This window comes from Syngnathus floridae, chromosome 2 (assembly GCF_059516105.1).
Source record: "Syngnathus floridae isolate MCC-2025c chromosome 2, RoL_Sflo_1.0, whole genome shotgun sequence".
Taxonomy (NCBI): Eukaryota; Metazoa; Chordata; class Actinopteri; order Syngnathiformes; family Syngnathidae; genus Syngnathus; species Syngnathus floridae.
The window spans coordinates 16,995,496-17,009,577 of NC_142414.1; the positions used below are offsets into that span (position 1 = coordinate 16,995,496).

General features: G+C 41.9%; 1 protein-coding gene across 2 annotated transcripts; it reads right to left on the bottom strand.

Moving 5' to 3' along the window:
* Window positions 1–527: 527 nt before the first annotated feature.
* Window positions 528–13,719, bottom strand: LOC148402244 (nuclear pore membrane glycoprotein 210-like). Of its 2 annotated transcripts, XM_088369601.1 has the most exons (31): window positions 13,479–13,719; window positions 13,219–13,356; window positions 12,952–13,107; window positions 12,302–12,500; window positions 11,829–11,974; window positions 11,165–11,383; window positions 10,774–10,947; window positions 10,461–10,653; window positions 10,163–10,269; window positions 9,199–9,303; window positions 8,869–8,970; window positions 8,623–8,751; window positions 8,273–8,400; window positions 8,054–8,189; window positions 7,900–7,962; window positions 7,373–7,546; window positions 7,218–7,298; window positions 6,989–7,120; window positions 6,754–6,912; window positions 6,416–6,498; window positions 6,174–6,348; window positions 5,545–5,720; window positions 4,990–5,210; window positions 4,782–4,918; window positions 3,610–3,724; window positions 3,026–3,169; window positions 2,296–2,573; window positions 2,007–2,211; window positions 1,619–1,732; window positions 1,288–1,359; window positions 528–1,044 (listed from the first exon to the last, which is right to left on the bottom strand). In XM_088369601.1, exons 1-31 carry the CDS (start codon window positions 13,659–13,661, stop codon window positions 962–964), a joined length of 4,527 nt encoding a protein of 1,508 aa, XP_088225727.1. In that variant the 5' UTR covers window positions 13,662–13,719; the 3' UTR covers window positions 528–961. The 2 variants fall into 2 exon arrangements, with proteins under 2 accessions (XP_088225727.1, XP_088225729.1); XM_088369603.1 differs by lacking the exons at window positions 12,302–12,500; window positions 13,219–13,356; window positions 13,479–13,719 and having other exon boundaries at window positions 12,952–13,092.
* Between the last annotated feature and the right edge of the window lie 363 nt (window positions 13,720–14,082).

Here is a 14,082-nt window from a genome sequence, read left to right on the forward strand (position 1 = left end):
CTCGGATGCAGCCCAACGGCTCCCAGCGTGGCGGGCTGACAGGTGGTGGACGACTTTATGCAAACTGTGTGCCTTGAGAGAAAGAAGTGAATGTCATTTGAGCTTGGTGGGTTTGACTGCCTTAATGAGTCCTAGTTGGATTGTAGGCTCACATTTACATGCCACTAACATCCAATACCAGCCATTTTGAAACTGTTACTTCCACATTTGCATGTATTCACATTTTAACTGAGTCCAAGTAGTCAAAGCAGCCTCGTGCAAGCGGTAGCTTATTTCAAATGTACACATCTTCAAGCTGCCCTGCCCTGCCCTGCCCTGCATGGTTTATTCTGTCAAGACTTTGAAATGATACTGCACAAAAGACCCCCTTGGGCCTATGTTGTGGTTATACAAGCGCTACATGGCAGGGTGAACTTCCCTATAAACAGCCCTTTTGGCTTTACACTTTTCCTAGGCAAGAGGGAAACATTGCAAAACAACAAAGCTGGTGCAGGAAAAACTTTGAACAAAAAATTCTCTAAATAGAATTTTGTTTAATCACTTTTATTTCATTATATATTCCTACGAGCTGGTTAGGCATTACTGTAATGTACAGTATTCTGCCATCATTACCACATTTAACATTTTTCCAACAAAATCAAGACACTCACAGAAATGAGTCTTAGCAGTGAAGCAATGATACTCAGTCCCAGTACCTCGAGCAGGTCCAAATAAAAACTGAATTGGAGTGGGGCTTGTATACCAAAGTTCAGAAAATGGCAGAACAAAGACATTGAGCCATTGATACTTTATGTACACACACACACACACACATGCAAGCCTTTAAAGGCCATTGCAAGTCTTGTACCAATATCGAAATGCAACGATTTTGCAGTTGCATCCAACAGCTTTTCACTGTGAGGGTATTGAGGTGCATTCAGGGATGACCCTCTGTGGGACGAGAGGGATGATGAAGGCTTTGTCAGTAGTTGGTAGAGAAGAGACGCAACCTGGAGATGCTGTTTGTCTCCATCCGGGATATGGACTGGTTGAAAGAATTTGGGGCTAAGAAAGAGGGGTGTCAGTAAATTCAAAGGTACTTATAAAATGTAATATGAGAAAAATGTTTGTGATTGTTAGTATGGTATTAGCTTGAGTAGTGGTTTAGTCTACTGTTAGCAATTATGGTGAATGCCAGATCAGATTTATGACATAACAGTTCGCATTCTTTTCTTGTAAGTGTATTCATTATTTTCTTTCAAGCGTATTCACTGGTTTTCTAACAGGAAACGTCATTCTGTGTCCTACCAGTAAAACGTGGAGGCCTCCTGATGACGATATGATATTTTGGCTGCTCTGGCGGGAACACTGAGTGGTAGACTGCATGAGACAAAATGGGACAGTTTGTGAAAAGTTTATTAGAACCACACCACCATCAAGACTGAGCATCAAAAATAGCATATTCAAAGAGGGAAAAAAATGATATGCATTATCATTAAAATGATATACAAGTATGACCTGTACATGTATCATAGCTTAAAGTGTTGAACAGCACAGTCAAGACCAAAGGTGTGTTACAATTTAAGATACAGAGGTCAAAATGAAAGCGATTTAATAGTAGTAGTAACTGGCACCCTACCGATGATGACGATGGATGTACCAGCTAGCAAGGCCAACAGGGTAAACAGCATCACGTGGTAATAGTCGTGTGGTGGGCCGAGGTCCCTCTCTGTGTTAACAAATTGTGCAGCGGCTTTAATTGAAGAGAACAAGATGAAGTACGAGTCAAAATGTATTCCAAGGCCTGGATAGAGCGACAACAACGCACAAATTATTGATTACAACACAGGGCAGAAATGTTTTGTCAACAATTCTATTCAAAAATGTATGTTGATGTAATTGGACAATCTTTTTCTCCCTAAAATTAGTAGTGTAAAACAAATGAAAATCATAAGATTTTATAACACAGTTCCTTTTAAGACACAACGTTATTGTGACTCCCCATTAACCCACAGAGGGAAACGAACCTTGGATCCCTGCACCAGGCTCAGCCTCGTGTATCAAAGTGACCGGGATGATGAGACTCTGACCCGAGAAGGCACTGCTGATGGTAACGGAAGCAGAGTCTGATGCTTGCGGGTCCAAAGCCCTGATGGTGTACTTTGACAGACTCGGAGAGCTTCTGTGTGCTTCAATCTCTTGAATATCAATGACGGGAGAACTGGAAACCACCTAAAACACAGAAATATAGTCCATTGTACTGTTTTGTTTTTCCGAGGCATCTGTATTTGGATAAAAAAAGTTCTTTCCTCTGACCGTCAAGTATGCTCGGGCAACAGCTGGACCGAAGACTGTGAGCTCCACAGATGGCTGCAGGTTGGAGAGTATCAGCTCCGTCAGGTGGCAGTAGAGGGCGCGCACAGTCAGGTCGCAGTAGAGAGTGAGCTCTAGCGGCAGTCTGGCGCTGACCTGCTCCCCAGATAAGGCGCTGCCCTCCAGGCCAGCCTTCACTAGCAGGTTGGTCATGGACATGTTGAGAACTCGGGTCAGCTGGTCTGCCATTGGCTGTAGAGTAATTAAACACTTGTACAAGCCTATTGCAAGGACAAAAAATGACGGTGTGAAAAAAATTATACAAGCAGCCGGCAAAATGACATAAAAACAAAAACAACCCAATCAAAAAAGCTTAGCCACTAACCCCAATGCAATTAGACAAGGTTTCAAGCATGAAGAAGCCTCTGCAGCAAAACATATCATGCTGGCGGCTGTATTTACCTGACCCCTCACTTGGAGGCACAGAGGCCACATTTGATTCAAGACAACCTTGTTGCACAGAGCCACGTCAAAGCTATCAAACGCAGTTTAACCAGGGGGGCATTGAGACCTCAGATTCACTTTTATTTCTTTAAAATCATTCGAAATGGGAACTGGTTCTCAGCTGACTTATCTGGTTAGACACGGGGTAATACATACATATATTCTCCAGCTCATTACAGATCTAATAGGGAGCATTCCCCACAGGTATGTAAATTTAGGCAAGACATACCAATGCTGGGATCAAAACTGGTGTGTGTCTTGAAGACGCTGCTTGCAGGGAAATCAACATCGCTGTTAAAGCTGAGGTGGCAAGTGACGGATGTTTCTGGCTGCAGTAGCGCGATGGCTGCTGTCTGGAACGAGGAGCAGGTTCCTGCAGGATACATTACATTACATGATACATTTCGGCATAAGCTTAAGGCTACAATAAATAGACGAGTTAAAGAAATTAGATGAAGATTGGAAACGTGGAAGGAGCTGTGCCGAAAGCATTTGAGAGTGATTTAATAAGCTCCACTGTTAACTATATTCTGAATTGAAACTTGAAGACAACACACAGAATTTTTTTACTTCAATACATATGAGGGCCATGAGGCTTAAAGTGGAGAGCAATTTGGTGCAGGTTTTTACATCAATAGTCAATTGCAGTTATTTCTAGTTATTCACCCAAGCAAGTGGCCTTCAAGGTTCTATTAGCGTTTAACAATGTTGTTCTCTTTTGGGGTGATGAGTGGAAAAACAACAATTCAGTGATTTGTTTTGTAAGTATTGACGTGTCGTGAAAACATTTGACAAGTTGAGTATTTCCCGTACCAATGAGATTGGTTCCTTGTCCTCTGGTTGTAAATAAGACTTCAGTCTGCTTGCTAATTCTAACTGGCAAGGCCTGCGCTATTGCGGCCGTCCTTGGAGACGATTTCACCACAATCTAACAGTCAGGAGGAAAAGAAAAAAAAATGCTAGTTAATTACACTTAAAATAAGAGATTCAGTATCTGTGCAAATATGCAGGTTACATTAAGCTCAATTAGGTAGACTAAATTCTGTAATGTACAATTCATCTTTTCTGTCCTTGATCAAGTGTTACCACCAACGCAAAAATTGGCACCACCTAGACGCGGGAGGACGTTCTTTCTGACGATGAGAGTGGTTCACAATCTGTCTTGTGTGAGCTCAATACTCATACGCTGAGTACTCTCACTTACTCCAGTTCATAATTCTTTAGAGGTACTTTAAACGTTTGTTGTGACTTAGAAATGTCTCATTCTTAAATAAAATTGCTATTTTTTCAATGAGGATAACATTAAACTTTAACATGAAACATTAAATGTTACATACATTGTTAATGTGGTAAATGACTATTCTTGTTACATAGCATCCCTCCAGTGTTGTAATGGTCCATTGTGTTCGTTAAACGCGTTAGGCTAATGGATGATTAGAAAACCCTTGTGCAATTATGTTTCATGGAAAATGCTAAATTGTCTGGGTGACCCCAAACATTTGAACGGTCGTGTAGAACAAAACACAACTGCCTATTAAATAAAAGTTATTTTATTTTGTTACCTTAATTTGGATTCCAATCTCTGGGACTGTCTCCTTAACTGATTACATTATAGCAGTTTCATTCTTTCATTTGTGCTTTAATGAGACACTTGAGCTAACACACACACACACGGCTGTGCTTCAGGTTATTCTTTGTGGCACATATAATCCCATTTTATTGACAGGCTTATGAAATGACTGAAAATGTTTATTTTAACGTTCACTGCCCGTTGGGTGATTTTGGTTTGTAGTTTTGTATGTAAAGATTTTTTGCTATGCCACTTGTTTGTGATTCAAATTTCTCTCCCCGAGTTTAATATGGATAATTAGAACTTAATCAGTTCCAGACCAAAAAAACAACACCGCAGTAATTTAGCATTTGTAAATTTTACCAGCTACGTTTGTCACTATGAGCTCTGCTATGTTTAAGAAAAAATACATTACCTCTCTGTATGTTTTTAAAACACCAGGTATCTCGTAGTACACGGTAGCTGCCCCATTGTCTCTGGCCACAGCTGCACCGGTTTTGGAATCCACCTGGAGCACAGCGTTGGCTGAGGAGCTCCAAATACCATAACCTCCTGCAGAGAAAAGTAGAGTGAAAACACTTTGCGCAAACTGTTCCCATGATTTGGCACATTCACATGCTCACCATGTTGACTGGTCAGCTGTGCAGTAAAGCAAATGACGTCTCCCACCACCAGCCTCTGGGCCTCTCCTGGCAGGATGGCATGCTCCACGGGAAGAGGAATGTAGTCTGCTATCGCAGTGTTTTCGTTGTCGTGCACAGACAGAAGCGTGAGGCCTACATTCACCGTCCTGACCGTCAAAGTGTGGTTATCAGGCCCAGACTCGATCTGCACCAGATCATCCCTAGCAAAGAAAAAGTATTTGAAAGGTACTTCATGTTTTTCTGTCTCAGCTTTGTGAATTAACGTAGTGTCTGCCTCATGAATCCAAATTGTACGATCATTCTTATATTGCAGAATTTAGTGCTCACAGGTCTGGTATTCAGTTGTAAATATTTTGCTTTCAGTCTTCCAGGAATACCACATGGAGATGTAAATTGGAGTCATCATAAAACAATTGTGTAAATTATTCAAGGTTGTTGTACATCATCAGTCAGACATGTTTGAGTGGCTTGTGGCTTTGGCACCCCACTCCTCAGGGATATTTGCTCAGATCGAGAGGTAGAGTGAAGACTCACCTGTTTGTGGAGAAGGTGACACGGCTGTTGGAGCTGTGGAGGGTCTCTCCGGTGCTGATGTGAAAATGAACGGTGAAGGTAAGGACAATGCCCAAAGGGAGGGCTTTCAAGCTGTCCCCGGTGGGCGTGTGTAACGCTGGACTGGTACTGAAACGCATGTAGGACACAGGTACCACCTAAGGGAAGAGGAGGGGATTGTTGCCGCCTTACAATGTCACCACAAGACTTTGTACAATTGTTTACCACACAGCAAGAGAGCAAGGGATAGAGGTTGACGGCCTGGAGCTCCTTTGAACATAAACATGGATAAACATGGAACATAAACATGGATAAACATGGACTTAAGAACCAAATTGCAATGATGAACACAATTGTCGATTAGGTTTTGCTGATGGTTTTGGTATTTTTTTTTTGATTTTCACCTGAATGTCTTTGGATAAAGGTAGTGAAGCAGTTCAAGTATGATGTTTAATTTTTTCGCCGCTTAGACTTCTGGACCCTAAAAAGTGCCCCACAGAGTGATTTATAAATACGGTATGTGCGCAAACATTGCATTGAATAAATCTAAAGTCAAATAGCAATTTAAATCTTTTAAAACAAAAAGGTCAGAGGAAGCCTTTCAAACTGACCTTTACTGGGGCGATGAGAGTTTGATTGACACCAAAGGACTCTCGGCAAGTAACCAGCAGTGGTGACATGCCAGTGAGTGGGCCAGAGAAGAGGAAGCCCTTGTCATCAACTTGCGCGACAGCAACTTGGTCAGTCCAATTCATCATCTGGTATGACAGTGCAGGCTTGCCATCCCTAGTGCACACCAACACAAATCAACTTACAGGTAAGTTTGTTTCATTAAGAAACTTGCTGAACTGACCTGTTTGTTTCGACTTTGAAGGTTGAATTTGGACTCATGAGTATCTCAAATTGGGGTTTAATCACGTATAGCTTGTTATAGACCTTGATCAAAGCAAAGAGTGACACTACCATTATTAGGGCACGGTAGACATGTTACAGTCACTGGCATACTGTGAAGTTTAATTTGTAGCCTTATCGCGTCACAAAGCTGACTTCAGAATCACTAATTGCACTGCTTTGCAGTTTTTGACGTGCAGATTTGAAGGACGCAGCAGGAGATGGGGCAAGTTGGTACATGATGGCAATTAGATCACTTGATAGTAAAATGCAAATCCGAGCCCAGTTTTAGAGGTGTACCCGGATTTGGATCGTATCGTTGAGCTCTGGAAAATCCCCAGCATGTTGACCAACAACCGGATCGACAACTCTGACGACAACCTTGAGCCCAGCTTGCCCTTTTGTCCGACCTGTTACGCTCATGCCGAAATTGTGCTCAGCGTTGAGCTCCACATTAGCCTGTGGGCATAGGAAGGCAAATATGGCAAAGAGTGAATAGTGAACAATAGTGCACACAAGTGGTGCACATGCATACCATAGAGTGTCTTGACTGGACATCCAGGATGTTCCTTTTGGTAGTGGACCAGTGGAAGCTAAGTCCTAGCACAGCATTGCCAAAGGTGAAGGGTGTTTGGCTATTGGTCAAACCCATCACAAACACAGGCATCTACAGAAGGAAATAAGGTGCGACAAGGGCCCATGGCAACCATTTAATAAAACGTGTTCGACTGGAAACAGCATTTCTAAAAATGTTCAGTGTGTACCTGCGCTCCCGTCATCATATGTATAATGGGTGCTCGAATTCGAATGGCAGTCAAACGCACAACCTCAACTTCTACCTGATCCTAAAAACACAGAAGAATCCATTTGCAGTTGCATCTGTGACAACTCACCCACATCACCTGATGACTTTATTTACCTTTGACACGACAACCAGCTTGCCGGTTTCAGCATCGACAGCTTGAACGAGTCCTGTCACAGTGACGTTACCGACGGTCACACCCTTGACGTGACCTGTGCCGTTAACAGAAGCAATGTCTTCATCCGAGATCGAAAACAGAATATTGGACTGTGGTCCACCCTTGGATGTGATCTAGAAACAGAGAGATTCTGAACCAGATGAATCAGTACATTTTGCCAATGTAACACACACGCCTAAGCATTTTAGAAAAGTAATAGCCATTCATTTGACGATGACAGTTACATAGAGGCAAAAATCACGAGATTTTACATGAACTTTCTGAAGCGGTACATCACATTGCCCGTTCTGATTACGCAACGGTGCTTTTTAATGAGCATAACAACAGTGCACCAAAAGAGGAGAGAGCATTGAGGCCAATGCTGTTTTCTTAAGAAAGCATGGCAAAGGTCCCTTTTGGAAGAGTGATGGCGGACCAAATGAACTCGCAGTCAGCATGAGCATCGGTTGCGTATACACAAACACACCTGCATCATCGCTCCAATCAGCAGAGTCATTTTCCGAGGCATGAGTTTGAATGGTGAAAATACCTATTTAAAAATAAAAAAAAGACTTCACATAGTGTAGTTTGTATGCTGGAAGTCGTGATCATGACTTGAGTGACGTGAACAAGCAAAATACCTCAATTTGTTGAGGGGCAGATGAAATTTTTGTCCCATTTTTATCTACGACAACAGCTGACAACGTTGTCTGGCCAATAGAAAGACCTTTTGCAACATAAACCGCAGTGTCATGTTCTGTGGACTCTGCGAGTGGTCTATAAAAAAAACAGAAAGATGTGTCCACTAAGGATAAGATACTTTTTAACACCAGCGTCACATCAAGTGTCATATCACTTACATGAATGCGACAATTGAAGATGCTGCCTTAACTTTTAATTTCATGAACGGGAAATAGCTGGTCGGGAAAGGCTTTTTGTTGTCATTCAATACTGTGACATAACACCTTACTGATTTGCCAATTTCCACCTGTAAATGAGACAAATGAGGCCAGTCATTTGAGAAATCACCAGTTTGGGTCACAGGAAGGGCAGACCAAAGGGAGCTCCATGAATATTACAAGTTGAGCAGAACAGAACAAATATATTGAGCGCGACCAAGGCACGTATGGAATGTGTTACATACACTGTAATAATGATCATCGTATAAACCACATTAATTAAATGAGGAATTATCAGACTGGAAACTGACCTTGTCGACCACTCTCAAATTCACCTCCAGGATTTCAGAAACCCGCACTGTGGCTTTGGCTGTAGATTGGACCGCTAAACAAAGGTCATGAACCATCACTTGCACCACACCTGGCTGGATAGGGGCAACCTGGTGACATAGAGGAATTCATATTGAACCCTTTTACCCACCATATGCATTTTTACTGTGTTTTCCTATTTCCTCTTTCTAATTAACTCCAATACAAATCCAGATGTCCCCACATACCTGAACTGTTCCTTGGGTGTCCTGAAACACCACATCTGCAATGTCTTTAATGCTGCTGTTGACAAAAAAGTGGCCTGACCCCGCTCGTACGACAAGATTACTCTGTTGGGAAAAACATACCAAAAACCTTTCAGCATATCTCAAATTTGGTATGGATAAGACTTTCATCTCACGATTCAAGCTCATGTGCAAGGTCGATTGAGCATGCTGTGCAGGTAACACCAGATAGACGGACATCGTCACAATTGCTTACTTGCAAAAAATACAGTACTTAATACTAAATGTATGGACCTAACAGTTATCAATCAGTAAAATAAAAACATCTCTTACCCGCACATCTGGGTGGTTGAATATGGTCAATGTGTCAGGAAGAACCTTCACAGCTTCAACTAACAGCAGTTCCAATGTTGCTGACACAGGGGTAAACGTGTCACCCTTTCCACAAAAACAGTTGAAACAGACAAAAAGAAACTAATTAATTGAAATAAATGAAAAATCAGTCAATCCACAACTGACCATAGATCTAAAATGGTGACTCCTTTCGGCTTTTCTCCTCAGGGGTTGCCACAGCGAACCATCCGTTTTTGTATAAATGGTTCACATGAGACGTTTTTACGTTGGATGTCCTTCCTGACGCAACCCTCTGCATTTACCCAGGCTTGAGACCGGCAGAGGGGAGACATTAACATGTGCCTCCCTATGGCTGCATATGGTTGCCTGACCAGGAATCGAACCAGGCATAAAAAGTAAAGGGTAATGGACAAGTGTATATATATTCAGAATGCATCCAGTCTGCATCCACAGGATGCTATTATGCATTCAGAGTCAAGCAACATCGAATATTTGAGATCCAAAGATGGCAAGATGCTATATTTGTGTGACAAAAAATGTCAAAAGAAACCCTAATATTTTGTATATTTTTTGTCTAACAATTAAGCCCACACTATGAATGTAAAACAGAAACTGCTACAATTGTTTGCCATCTTCAATGCAGTTTCCCACCCAAAGTAATGACTGCATATTTACAAGCAATATTAACATGCGCCTGTCCTTGTGTAGCTGCAGATTACTTTTTGGTAGAAAGCATTAAATGGGGCTTTGATAATGAAAGCCTCCTTTTAAACTAAAATGCAGTACTGTAGATTTTAGATTTGAGAATTTGTTATACTAGATATGTACCAAAGAGGGGTTTTAATGTCTTTCAGGGAAGACAAAATGGGCAAGTAGGTCACCGTCACAGCAAGGAGAGAAAAACTGTTCAATGATGAGATAAACTGTCAAATTTGACACGTACCCGTCGATGAACATTGGCTGCCTGGATATGAGACCGCTGATATTCCAGCGCTGTCGCCATGATGGCAGCAATCCCCGATTGACGATGCACGACGACGGTCTGCCGGCCTGTTGCGGGTGACAAATAATTGCTAATTCAAAAAACAAGGCAATCCATGAATTCCAGCAATGGAAGTTGAGGCATTCAATTCAGCGAAGGCTTCCTCTACAAAAAGCTCACTGAGAGAATAAATATCCAAGCTTAGGTCTGATAAAATATAACAAAAGACCAATTTTTAAGAACAGACACTGATACCGACCGTGTAGTTTCATCTGTTTGTTTTCATCCTCAAAAGGTTCAAGGGTCATAGGTAGGGTAGGCTCGATACTGGCCAGGGACACTTTGCTTGATTCCCACACTGTGCTCAGTGAGCTGAAGTTGTCAAACTTCCGCCCTTGTTCATCAAAAGCTGCAAGCTCCAAAACTAAGTTGGGGTCATTTGAAACCGGTACCTTTAAAACAGAACAAGAGACACAGTCGTTGGATAATTTTGTCTAAATACCACCATTGCAATAATAAGGGTTTTTTGTTTTTGTTTTTTTAAATCAAGGAGGAGAAAGAAAGTAGCGTACCACGTATTTGTTCTGCTGCAGCAGAGGGCATGAGAGTTCTAGCCGTGGAACGGCGTACACTGGGACCAGCGTGAAGCGTGACGGAGGAGCGCAAACAAACTTTACAGATGCCCGCTCTTCGGCGGGATAAGGGTTGGTCATACTGGCCTTGTTGCTCACCCTCACCTCGAGCATCTGCAAAATTTTGATGGGTCACTACAAACCTGACAGTGGGGTCACCACAACAATACACTTCTCTAAAATCAGAATATGCACATTTTCTGCCGGATTAGAATGTGTAGGTACCATTGTGATCAGAGCTGTGGCCAATATTTTATACAAAGCTGAAATGTGTAGTCAAGAGACGAAAAATTCAAGCGACAACACAATATCAACACAACGGCGAAATTACCTGCTCTCCCAATGCCCTGCAGGTTGCTCTGACCAAGTGCTGATCGTAATTATGGGAGAGTGGGCTAGCCAGAGTCAGGCTCACGCTTTCTTCATTCTCAGCTTTCAAGTCACAGAAGAATTCAGAGGGCTTCAGAACCCAAGGCTGAGGCCCACCCTCAAACAGCATGTCTTTAGAGGAACCCAGTGTCACAACAGCCACGGACACGGGGTCAATAGCCTGCCAATGACAATTAGTCTAATAAAGGAGCGTGACCACGTATATTGTTATGACATAAAACGGCCTACATCACAATGGCAGATTTTTTCAATATCGCCCAGCGCATCTTATTCCTATGCAGCAGAGAGGCGTACTTTTATAAATCAGACTAGCAAGCGTATAATGCATAATTAAAATGCATAGAGCTTGGAAGAAACCCAAGAGGAGATCATTTGAAGAGTCACTGATCATCCCATTTCTGCCTTGATTCTAAGGGCAGGCTATGTGTATGAATGCCCACGGTGCGTGCAAGAGTGGCTTTTTTGCCACCTTCGAGAACAAAGGCTAATTGGCCTTTTGAGGCCAAAGGAAGATAATCACAAAATGACTTAAGGGAAGGTTTGTGATGTTAGCTGAACAAAATCTGCCGACAAGTATATTCGTATTGAGACTTTTGAGGACTCACGATGAGGGGAGGGTAAGCTGCAATCGTGATCTTTGCGCCGAGGTGAACATTGCCATGGTTGTAGCTGACCGACAGCGTGGTGTAGCCCTGGGCCAGGGCTTTGGCTCTCAACCCACTGCAGTGGCCTTGGCCTGGACCCAGAAGACCTGCAAGGCAGAAACATGTGTTTTTAAACCACCAATTTTAAAATGTTTCAATGTTGAACAATTTCTGTGTGTCCTACCAAACACACACACACATCGATGTATTGCGTACAACTGCGTATCACTGCCACAAACAACAAACAACAATATAACAAGCAAACATGCACTTTTATTCTCAAATACAATATGCCTGAGCTGTCTGTTCCTAACTGACAAGCAGGATGACCAACGAATGTGCCATCTATTAGATAGTGACCTTTACTTGATGGCCACCGGCAAAAAGAAAAGGAATTAATCTTTTTATACATCAGAATGCATTTGCAGACTTGCCTTCGAGCTGCTGAAAGACGCCTTGGCTTTCCTCATCTACCTGCAGGTCAAAGTGGGAGCAGTCACTCAGCATGACTGGCTCCATCCACTTTTCCTCCAATCGGCCAAATATTCTGAGCGGTAGCTCTAGAATCATACCCACTCGAGCTTCTACTTGGCAGCGCGCAAAGGCCATTACCACAGGTTCAATGACATATACCTATAGGATTACATTTTTTATAATCAATGTCAAACTTCGGGATGAAAGTACACGTTTAAGTAGATAAAGCTCCATCATTAAGTAATCAAAGTGATATCTGACAGCTTCCCCGCAAAAGATTGTTGTTGTGGCGGACCTCAGTCTTCTCACCCAGCAGGTCTTCAGTTCGGGGTTGGGTGATGTGTTTGTTCTTTATGATGTGATGCTCTTTGTTGCTTTTATGAATTGTCTCTAGCCACAATGTCTCTTTTATGCTTAAAAAAAAATCTCACGCCACGTTAATTAATGTTTCACAGTATCTGAGATTAATAAATAATCTCGGAAAAAATGCAGATAATAGAGTGCTCTCAGTGCACTGCTAAATCTCTTGCATTCAATACTAATACATTCATAATTGCCAATTAAATTTGCAAATGAAAGGGATTGTCAATAATGTTGGCAGCCACAATACCTTCATCTCCCCAAAGTGGAGAGGGTTGCGCATATCCTGCGCTTTAATTATGCTGACGCCAATGTCCCTGGCTGTTGTCATTACGCCTTTGACAGTCACTGTGGCCACACTTGTGTTGGAGGAAGACCAGTTGAAATTTCCACTGCCGCCGGTTGCCTATCCAAAGCATTGAGAGCAAAGATACCTCTCTTAACGACATTGAATAGAAATTGTACACAAGGAAAGGTGTTTGCACAAAACACATTTGCTCATATTATTGAATTATACCTTTATTGTGTATTGATAGACGCCGACCTTGGGTTGCCATGGGAATGTGAGAAGACTGGGACTTAGAACTATAGGGTTATACATTTCCACCTCCTTTTCATTGTGTATCAAGTTGGCTAGTGGATGGACCCCACCTTTCTAAAAGAAGTAGAGAGCACAGGAAGTATTCAGTCTGGCCACGGAATTCTTATGGAAGAATAAAAGGTTGAAACATTTGTCATTTTGAATTTAAAATATGAACAAGCACATCGCAAGCTTACTTCATCCACAACAGCTCTTAAGGTAGCATCAATGATACTTAGTCCATCTTTCTTAGCTTTGACCCTATGATAAGATCCATTCAGAGAAGATTGCAAGTCCAATGAAAAAACTGAGCCAATACAGATATTCTGCCACAAAAAGAAGGACAAGAGAAACATCTTCAGATGTGCTTTATGTAGCATTTTGTGAAGGATGGTCACAGTAAAGCTGTGAGCTCCAATATTAGTGTGTATACATGTGCAAAAAAAAAAAAAAAAACGTCATAAAGATGACGTAAATAGGATTTACAGTGATTTACAGTTGGCATCACGGCATAGAAAACTTTGATCGGTGTTGTGCCGCTCTTGAATCCAAGACTTTGTTTAACACGCAACAGAGGGAAGATGAAAGAACAGAAAAAAGCAACTAAAATCCGTTTTAACAGTACGAACAACAAATTCGAATTTTGCCGACTTGTCTGCTACGTATCGCATGCGTCATAAGAATTGACCAACACCTTCCTCATTTTGTTTCCAATTAAATGAGCTCCCACCGTTAAAAACTAAAGACCCCACAATTTTCACGGATAATTTCATGGATTACATAAAAATATTTAGATTTTTT

Bases quoted from the DNA above. Each gene is read 5' to 3' on its own strand.
- LOC148402244 (XM_088369601.1), bottom strand. From the start codon at position 13,661: ATGCTACATAAAGCACATCTGAAGATGTTTCTCTTGTCCTTCTTTTTG. The intron at 8,752-8,868 runs GTATGTGGGGAC...CTATGTCACCAG, and splicing joins ACACCCAAGGAACAGTTCAG to GTTGCCCCTATCCAGCCAGG. The intron at 4,919-4,989 runs GTGAGCATGTGA...TTTTCTCTGCAG, and splicing joins ACAGCTGACCAGTCAACATG to GAGGTTATGGTATTTGGAGC.